This window comes from Salmo trutta, chromosome 20 (assembly GCF_901001165.1).
Source record: "Salmo trutta chromosome 20, fSalTru1.1, whole genome shotgun sequence".
In the NCBI taxonomy this organism is placed as follows: Eukaryota; Metazoa; Chordata; class Actinopteri; order Salmoniformes; family Salmonidae; genus Salmo; species Salmo trutta.
In genome coordinates, this window is record NC_042976.1 from 11,271,379 (window position 1) to 11,281,609 (window position 10,231).

The 10,231-nt window shown below is 43.5% G+C and overlaps 1 protein-coding gene across 1 annotated transcript; it reads right to left on the reverse strand.

Annotated features, from left to right (window-relative positions):
• Window positions 1–852: 852 nt before the first annotated feature.
• Window positions 853–9,466, reverse strand: LOC115155541 (rho-related GTP-binding protein RhoE). The gene is made up of 5 exons (XM_029702236.1): window positions 9,155–9,466; window positions 8,800–8,887; window positions 3,936–4,045; window positions 2,990–3,124; window positions 853–2,757 (listed from the first exon to the last, which is right to left on the reverse strand). The coding sequence occupies exons 1-5, from the start codon at window positions 9,302–9,304 to the stop codon at window positions 2,509–2,511; spliced, it is 732 nt and encodes a 243-aa protein (XP_029558096.1). The 5' UTR covers window positions 9,305–9,466; the 3' UTR covers window positions 853–2,508.
• Window positions 9,467–10,231: the final 765 nt, after the last annotated feature.

A 10,231-nucleotide genomic window follows, 5' to 3' on the forward strand; every position in this document is an offset into this window, starting at 1 on the left:
GTTGGCTGGCAACTTTCACCAGCCAATTATTTCAGAGCTACAGGAGTGCATGTTCCACCATGGCACGGACTAGCCTAGGCAGCCAATTTATTAGAATGGCAAGTCTTAGTTATTGCATTCTATCCATCCTGGCTTTCGCGGTCTACCCGAGACATGTAACAGATGGAGTGGGGTCACCAATGTATTAATGTGCTGAGTAACGGTAACACTCCATTTAGTCAACATTCGGTTTTAGCAAAAAAATGTAATGGAAACATAGCTACTTATCGCATCTCAGGGAAGGTTGTTAGATGAATAACATTTCCAGGGTGATCGTGGTTACCTAGACACAAAGTAATACACTGTAGGCTTACAGTCAGTCTTGAAATAAGTCAGATGTTATACAAAATGTGAAACTCAAACTAGAAACTGACTAATCTGTCATGGAGTATCTGACTAAACTGGATACATTTGCCTGAAATTCTGTTCAATTGTGAGTGAAAGCATATCTACAGATTCGAACCTAATTGACATCTTAATAGGCAGTCTATTGAACCTGGTGAGAATGTGCAAGCTGGCCAAGTAGATGAGAACAATTTCAAACAGCATTTCTATATCTGAAAAGAGTGCGGTTACCATGTCCATGATGTTCTCAGATTATTAATATGCCAGAAGGATGAAATATTTAATTGAATATTAAATCAGATGTTTTAATTATCCCAAGCGACGCAATTATTTTACTGCAAGGAGACTGAGGATGCAGTAAGAAAAACAAAATGGCTGAAATGTGTTCTGATAAAATATCCAGGCAGAATCTGTGGTATTCCAGACAGTTTGACAAAAATAAATCAAGTCTTAGTCAAGACAGAAATGGACCTTGTACTGTACACTGAACTTTATTGTCAAATGGAAAATAGATAACTTCAATAAATACTGTGGTAACAATCATTCAGACGTACAAATGGACTTAACATTCAAAAGAGGTTGATATTCTACAGCTAACACTGACTGTTAATTTAAACAATTTTCATACAGAGTAGGCTACACCCGCTGGCTGATAATACTATTCTCAAAGCAGTTCAGACTTCTCCAGTTATGAGAAATTGGAAAACACCAAAGTACCATGATGACAGAACAGAAAATAAATTGCAGCTGTTAGATTTACTTTACCAGCAGCTGCTTGGAGAGGGCGGCTGGATCTATAGCTACAGCGTCTGCAGGCTAGTTCTGCTTAGCTACTTGACTTAGCCTACTGACCCAGTGAACTAGTCAAAGCCCATGGACAAACAATGATACTAGCTATGAGATGTGTTTGAATTAAAGTAGGCTATGGATTTTGGTGCACTTGCACCAGAGATCGACTGAGTAATGTGTAGCCTGCACTAGAGTGCCACACAAATCAAACAGCACTGTACAGTCCTTCAACCAGCAAACATTGAAAACTAGACATTGGTCATCAGAATCCATGAAAATAAATCAGTACAATAATGGATTTGAGCTCAGTGACCTTCTCAGCACTGGCATCGTTAACTCCATCCTGCATGTAAAACTTGACATGGGTGTTCACCCCTACAGTTAGAGGGACTGGCTTCGGGGCTAGACACCACAGCTGAAATCTACCCAGTGACAGAGGAGCCAGGGTGTAGGATATGTTCTCAAAAAGAGATGTGGCACATCCTTTCAAATCATTGGCTATGATCGTTGTGTAGTCGGCAACTGTTACTCTGAGCGATATCGCCACTCTGTCAAGCTTCTTTGGTTGTAAAATTATAAAAGACAGCAAAACAAGGGGGAAGCAGGCGATGCTGAGGATCAAAAACAGCTCTAGAACAATATGCAACATACTAGAACACATTAAAAAGGCGTTCAGCTCTGTCGTAACTGTGCAACAGCTTATAACAAAAACATACAAATATCCCATTTGGCAAACTCATCAAGGCAGTAACAAAACAAAACTCAAACAGGCAGTCCTTTTGAACTTCTGGCTGTAAGTGCGAGACCTGGGGGCCAGCGCAAGAGCTCCATTTCTCTTCGTAAACCATTTTACTTTAGCAGAACACAGCAGCGGTCTCTCGCATCTGAACAAGGATCTTCTCACTCAGTGGTGAATCCACAGTACACTTTTCTCTTTGAGGACAAACGTCAAAACCTGACACCACATTAGCGCACTTACTGTCCAGATACCGGACCAAAAAAGTGCATGTCATTTCCGCGTGTGAAGAAATGTTGACAAGAAGTCAGCACCTCTTTCTTGTGGATTATTTTATTGACCTTTAAAAAAATACACTAAAGCCCATCCTTTAAGTCTTCAGTGGCCTCAGTCCCTCTGGTGGACTTCTATGACAGAGTAGGGCAGCTAGATGTAGATTGGTACGGTTTTTTTGGGGGGGGGGGGCTGATGATTTAATGTGCGGCGATAACCCGCCTTCTCACTGCTTTGCATGCATGTCTAGAAGGAGGGGGAGGGGCTCTATGCAGAGTCCTCACCACCCACAGTCCACAACAGTCAGTCACCCTAGTCTAAGGCAATCACATGACTGTACAGCTCTTGGCCTTGTCTTTGCGAAGGTCTGACGTGACAGCGGTTAGCTCGGGCCTACTGGGCATGTGTGAGATCCTCTTGGTGGTCCTGGAGGACTTGTTGCGTTTGACGTTCTTGTTGCCCTTGTTGACGCAGGCCAGCGTGGCCACGTGGAAGAGGTCTCTGACGCTGTTCTCAGACTGCAGAGACGAACACTCCATGTACGGAGCACTGATCTGCTTGGCCATGTTAGAGCCCTAAGACAGAGAATCAGTGTGAGAGAGGAACAAAGTCTGGAACTCAAGCATATTTCAGTATTGAAAATCTATGCAATTTAGCAGACTTAAAAAAAAAAAGCTGTAAACAAATGCCACATTTATTAATTAATAGTGCCAAGTGAAAGACATACAGTACAAGTCCAATAAAAACGACGAACTGCATCTTAGTAAGCGAGTGTCAAAGTACGAGCAAAATGCATGTAGCGCCTACCTGATCGTATGACACGGGTGTCTGTCTGTGATTGGATAGTTCCACCAGTGTGGTGAGGTCTGTGCGGAGATCTGACTTGCATCCCACCAGTAGGATCTTGGTGTTGGGACAGAACTCCTGGATCTCTCCTCTCCACTATACAGAGGAAAGAGAACGGGAGAGATCAGCAACACTTCTAGTACAAAAAAGTTGTGCTTTTACAGGATTGGTTTATATTCAGCGTCAGACAACCCAACATGAGTTTCGCGTGGATAACTTGACTTTTCGTTATGCGCACAGATCAAGTTAAGACTTGGGCTTCTGTGAGTAAAGCATGTGCATAAAAGGGCTGTATTGATGGAAACTGGAACATCTCAACAGTCAACCACCCACCCTCTCGTTCTCTTTCTATCATGCGTTGAAAACAAAAAGAGGTCGCTCTGACAGCGCTAGCTCTGTGTCGCGCAACTTAAGTAATGGGAAACACCCTCTTCCACTTTCCCAGGCTTATTCAGAGCCTTGAACATCATGTTTACCCTCACATTGCCACAGCTGCTCAGAGTTGTTCAACACACAGGACCACACGCCTCTCAGCTGGTGCAATACTGAGCGTTGGTGACATCACAGGTCAAAGGGCACTGAGACCCACAATAGCCGTGTCTGAATCTGGGCGACCATGTGTGAACAAGGCCGGCTGGACTACTGACCCTCACGAGAGTTTGTTTTCACATTCCTCTGAAATGGTACAACCCTAGTTCTAGTCCCCTCATTGGTAGAGCCCGGTAAAGTAATTTGGAGCACTGGGGTTTTTGAAAAGCCACTTGACCCAGTAACAAAGAAGCCTTTCAGAGAGGGTCAAGGGGGCTGAGTGAAAATGCTTATGGGACAGGCCACTTCCTACTATAATTCAGGGGCAAAGCAGAGGTAGCTTACAACATACAGGACATACAAGCCCTGAAACACACACCTTCTTCAGTACACTGTCCAGGGTCTCTGGTCTGCTGATGTCAAAGCAGATGAGGACTGCATCAGAGTCCGGGTAGGAGAGAGGTCGCACGTTGTCATAGTAAGGTGAACCTGCAAAGACAAGCGTAAGAGCAAGGTCAAAATAATACGCCATCACATCTCCTCTGCGCTGCAACTGTGCTAAAAACTAACATTCCATCAGTTAGACATAGATTTTATACAGCGCCTGTGTTAGAATGACCCAGGGATAGCAAACTGACTCCCTGACACCATGTCACTGTAGGCTACTGTGTGAGTCAACACCTAGGGACATCCATAAATTAGTAACAGCTTGTGTAATCATTTAATATGCTTGTGGGTCCCTCTCCCACGCGCGCTCTCCTTGCTCGGAGCTCTGGCGTCCATTCATACCCAGCCCAGAGCCCTCCGTCAGAATTAGGACAGGAGACCTCTTCTAAATGGAGCAGATAAGGGGGGAGGGTTTCACTGATTACTCTAGCTATTCAAAGCTTCATCTAAGAAACAAAATTAGACACTACCGTCCTTGGTCACTGCTGTACAGTACATAAAAGCTGCCGCCAGTTATCCCCCCCAGAGTGTCTCAACATAAAAAGGGGGACTGGGCAACTGATTAGGAGCAGGCAGGATTGGAATCTAAACATGGAATGATCATTTTTTTGCATGTCTTTGAAGCATCTTTCCACATGCATTTTAATTTCCTCAATTCTACTGCACACTAATATAATAATGCCTGGAGGAGTCACCAACAAAGAGTCAGGTAAGGACACGAGGCAAATTAAAGAAATTGTATTACTTATTATCCAGTAGAGGTGGTATGCCACATGTAAAAAGCAAGACACCTGAGATTCCACAAACTGAATTTAGAATAGGACAGAGTATAGTGACTACCTCATTAAAGCCCAACAATACATGTACAGTCACATCTTACAGATGTGGAATGCTATGCCAAGAATACTAGGAATATTAGTTTTTCGCGAGATTACAAGCATGTCTGGGAGATCCTTTGAGAAGGCCAAACAGAAGAGTTGCGGGTGCCCTCCAGCATACAATCAAACCCCTAACTGGTCTGTTAGGGGGGGGACCCTGGTTGGTTTGTCTAACCTGATAACTCAGCGATGACACGTGGCCCTTCCCTGGACTTTACCCTTCTGAACAATGGGACTGCTCATCGATCAGCTAAAGAATGAAGATAAGAATGTTGAACGGCATTGAATAGATTCAGCAAAACTATACATTGCTCATGGAGACGGATTGTTAAATGTACTATAAAAGAAACAAACAGTAATCACTGGGGATAAATAAGAATGTTAACTGACTTGCCTAGTTAAATAAAATTCCAAAAGGGACACTGATAATACAGGAGCACAGGAAAAGGAGAGGCTGGTCGATGGCACTGCTGACAGACAGCTCATTAGCCCCATTTCAGTGCAGCCCTGAGGCTTGTTCAGTCCCCTGATTCCGACAGTCACATACCCACCTTCTCCTTAGCCATCCCTGTATGATGGAGGACATGTTTCTACACAGAAGGGTCTCCAGGGACCTCTAAAAACACTGAGGTGACCTCCCTGACCAAGGGTGGCCAGCTCTAAGAAGAGTCTTGGTGGTTCCAAACCATTTAAGAATGATGAGGCCACTATGTTCTTGGGGACCTTCAATGATGCAGACATTATTCTCCTCCCCCCCCCCCCCCCCGTATCTGTGACTCAACACAATCCTGTCTCAGAGCGCTACAGACAATTCCTGCAACCTCATACCTTGGTTTTTGCTCTGACATGCACTGCAAACTGTTGGACCTTATAAAGACAGGTGTGTGCCTTTTCAAATCATGTCCAATCAATTGAATTTACCACAGGTGGACTTCAATCAAGTTGTAGAAACATCTCAAGGATGATTAATGGAAACAGGATGCACCTGAGCTCAATTTCAAGTCTTATTGCAAAGGGTCTGAATACTTATTTATATAAAAAAGGTATGTGTAACACTTTTGCAAAAATGTCTAAAAACCTGTTTTCGTTTTGTCATTATGGGGTAGTGTGTAGATTGTAATGTATTAAATAAGAACTCCTCAGCAGTGTTACTCTGAAATGTAACATGTGGAAAAAGTTGAGGGATCTGAATACTTTCTGAAGGCACTGTACTTCAGATATAAAAGGTGAGGTTTTGCTCACAATATAGGCAGAGTTTTGAAAACGAGCTTAATAAATAAAAAAAAGCGTTGCAAACAATGTGGTCTTTGTGAATAGAAATATCCAGCCTCTAGTGAATGGCGTGCAGCTCAAACTCACTCAACCCAGATTCAAGAGCTCTGCCAGTGCTACCATTTTAGAGGACAGCCCAGCCATATCAAGGGCTGAACTACAAAATCATGAAATCCTTAAAAAGCCAGATAGGCCTTATAAACAAACAGTCCTTTGTCTCATTAGACTAAAGACATCAAGAAGCTGCAAACAAGTGACAGCAATGACCAAATGCTGTGTGTGCTTGACTACTACACCCTACCTAAAACACCAGCCCCTCACCTGCCCCCCAGGCACTCATTCTCTGACCTGCTCCTCCAAGAGGTAAGTGACGAGCCTGGGGGGCATCTACATGAAACAGGGGTGGATGTCAGTGGGAGGTCTAATGAGTCACCTTACATGGACCTCAAGTTTGAAATAAGCCTCTAAATCAAGAACCCCAAACACCACTGCATAAAGACAATAAAGATGGACCCAGTCAGCAATAGAGGGTGGGTGGTGCCCCGCTTTCTTCCTGTACCCAATTGCGAGTCAGTCTCTTTACAAACCATCCCATTCATTACACTGGGTGATAAAGGTGGATTCAATAACAAACATGACCTAATTTATTATGCACAGATAGTAACAGTGTAGTGGTGAGCCTGAGGCTAAGAGGTGAGACAACTGACAGCTGAGAAACCTACACTGGCTGAGTGCCAGGTACCTGCAACCATCTGCTCAAATGGCTAGACCTGAGATCCATTAACATACAGTATATAGTGATGCTTCCAAACAAAAACAGCTTTAACATTAGCACAAGACACTAAAACATCAGGCTTCTCGTAATGCTGGACAGAAACATCCCTCATGAACAGTTTCTGCTATAAGATTACATTTGTAAAATAATATTCCCCAGTGTAGCTAAGGCAGTCTCCCCAACATGACCCATGTCAGCCCTGGTGTGGTGAGCGTTTCCTGAAGCTGTGGTGTAGTCATGAGTAATGTCCTGGACAGACACACAGGAAGCTCCAATCAGCTGGTGGACATAGGAGGGGAGGCTGCCCAGAGCTCTCCTGTCCCCCCAGCTGGAGAAGCAGCCCAATCCCCTAGTCAGTCCAGGCTGATTCAGAGGCTGCAGTACAGGAAATAATTACCACCTGGGGCTGGGTTAAAGGCGTCCGCATGCTTCCCAGCCGAAACAGTTCGGAAGACTTCATGTATATTTTATGACATTGTTACGTTTCGTTCGTTTTGGACTCAGGTAAAGTTTTATTTCCGGCTCGAGGCAAGCAGACGTCGGTAGTCTACGGCCGTTCGTCGGTTATTGGGCAACAGTAGGGATTCTTCAATAAAGTCTTGTCATTCAATGATATGACTTGTTTTCATGAACATTTTCTTTGACAAATACTGCACAAAGTCCTTCGTTTGATGTAAATTGCGCAATTTTGATCTAGTCTTCAAAATCTTAATTCTGACTATTTTGAGGAAGCGTATCCTGGCTATAGCGTCTCAAAATTGACAAGTGGTACTACTGCAGCTTTTTTCTTGTTTTTCAAACGAAGTTTTTTTTTTTTAAGAGAGCATGCGAACACCAGCCGAACTAAAGCCTTACGGGTGTCCACATGCTTCCCATCCGAAACAGTTATATTTTGGTCTTTGGCCAGGGTTTTCTTCAGGCAAGCCTAAATTCGGCTGCCAGATCCTACAGTGAGTTATTGTGCAACAGTGGAGGAGATTCAGTGTTCGTTACCAACGACACTGCTCGTTTTCATGAAAATTATTTCACTTGAGAAATAATGGACGAAACATCTTAGTTAATGTAAAATTTAACGACTAAGACCTCCTCGGTAACTCAAGAAATCTGTAATAAATTGAAGTTGTTATATTAAATAGCTACGGTGTATCAAGACGGACAGACAGTACTACTGCCGCTTCTCTCGTTTTTCAAGCAAAGATATTTTACGAGTATGTGAGGCACATACGTTCACTTCGCCTAGTCCAGTTTAAGGGGCAAACTGTACCTACTATGCAAACGCCTTTAGAGTTAGATCTCCTGGGGCCTCTATGGGGGAAATGTTTGTAGCGAGAACAGGTCATGTAAGGAATGTGTCAGCATTTATCTAGTCATCAAAAACTACTCCAAATGGCAGCCGAGTGATTAAGTTCAGTTAGCCTGTTGCTGTCACCAATCAGGCCTTTTTCTAAATGCTATTCAAAACTCACAATATAAATCATTCATTTGCAAACGTATGGTTTGTTTTCTTAGCTGGTACCTCAACTGAGTGCCAAATGTCTTCATCTGTTTTTACTCAGCTCTGGACCGAGATGCGTCGAGACAGGTGTGGATGTAGACACTGCACATTGAAGACAAATCCTCATGCTACAGTTCAATCTGTAGTCTCTCCACTCACTGGGCTTGTTTCATATATTAATGACCCGTCAAATTACGATTTCAGGCAGAGCGCAGTCTGATTCCCCACAAGTTGAAATGTTAACAAATGTGGACTAATCCGAACGCTCACTGTTCCATTCCAAATTCCAGTCGGACACGTTCCCTGTGGCACTGTTCTATTTAAGAAATTCTATGGAGATTTTAAATAAAAAACATTGTAATGCAAAGTTACTCACCTGAAGTGTCCCAGAGACTGAGTTCTATTCTTTGCGTGTCGATTTCGAAACTGGCGGTGTAGTTCTCGAACACCGTTGGGACATAATTCTATAACAAAGAACGTACAACGCGTCATTGTCGATCACACACGAAATTGTCCAACAATGCTAAAATGAATTGTACCCACAAAAAACAGTTTATCACAATTTGATCCATAACGCTGCAAGCATATCCTTTGAATAATGGAAGACTTGGCTAAAAGCGCACAAGAAAGTTAACAATATTCTTTTCCAACACTTCCCCAAGTAACGCCTTACAAAGCGCGCAAACACGCAAGTTTATTTTTATTTACCCAAACGACATCCAACAACATACCTCTGGAAAGCAATCTTTCGCAAAGACGTGAAGTAGAGCAGTTTTTCCACACTGACTGTCCCCAACGACCACGATTTTACGCTTCACGCTCTGGTTAGGATCCATCCCGGATGTCGGTGAAAGCTTTGGACTGGATCCTGTATCCTTCATTGACTTGTATTAAAATGTATGTAGATTGCCGACTTCAAAGACAAAAGCTCCGCACAGAAATCAGATCCCCCATAACAATTGCTCCTGTCCTGTGATATTGTTTAGCCTTTAATTCACACGCTTCCTCGTTGCACCGAAAAACTACTGTGGCTAATGCCCAGTGATGCGTACGGGGGTGTATATATGGGCCGCCGGTGAACCAATCGCTTTCCCCGGTAATTTTGTGAAGCAGTAGTCCGCCCCTTTCTCCCTCGTGGAGGCAATCAGCATGACCACGAGGACAGCGCCCTCTATTTCTTGGTATTTCAGGATCTCAGAGGAGCAGAAAATAGAGACATGTTCAGAGATGAAAAGAAGCCAGCAAGTTTATTTCCCTGATAGTAAAAATAAAAGTCATTATCATTGTGGCGGAATAAGTGGGACACCTCAAGATGAAGGTATTAATAAAGTTAATTAGCTAAACGGTCCATTATGTAATTCAGCAGAAATACCTGGAAGGCTGGAACAAGGTGTCTGTTCAACATCTGGTGAACTAATGCACACATAACTCGTGTTTAGAACATGTGGCTGCCCCCAGGGCGAAACAGGCATATGTATGGAGAGACTTTTCTTAACTTCTGGTAGGTCTGCCTCTGCATCTGGTAACAACAGGCTAAACCTGTGTTTTCCCACCCCTCCCTTGGGCTTGGGCAAGGGAAAACAGTGAGATGAATTCAATTGGAATAGTTCAAGATTAAGAGGGAGGGAAATGACATTTGTTTTGAGTTAAGTAGGCCCATCAGGGATGAGATGGGTGATGATTAAGAGGGAGGGAAATGACATTTGTTTTGGGTTAAGTAGGCCCATCAGGGATGAGATGGGTGATGATTAAGAGGGAGGGAAATGACATTTGTTTTGGGTTAAGTAGGCCCATCAGGGATGAGATGG

What these genes read in the sequence shown, in the direction of transcription:
- LOC115155541 (XM_029702236.1), bottom strand. Translation starts at nt 9,304, where the DNA reads ATGAAGGATACAGGATCCAGTCCAAAGCTTTCACCGACATCCGGGATG. An exon ending in CAGTCTCTGGGACACTTCAG is followed by an intron (nt 4,046 to 8,799) that starts GTGAGTAACTTT and finishes TTGTCTTTGCAG; the next exon opens with GTTCACCTTACTATGACAAC. An exon ending in TGGACAGTGTACTGAAGAAG is followed by an intron (nt 3,125 to 3,935) that starts GTGTGTGTTTCA and finishes TCCTCTGTATAG; the next exon opens with TGGAGAGGAGAGATCCAGGA.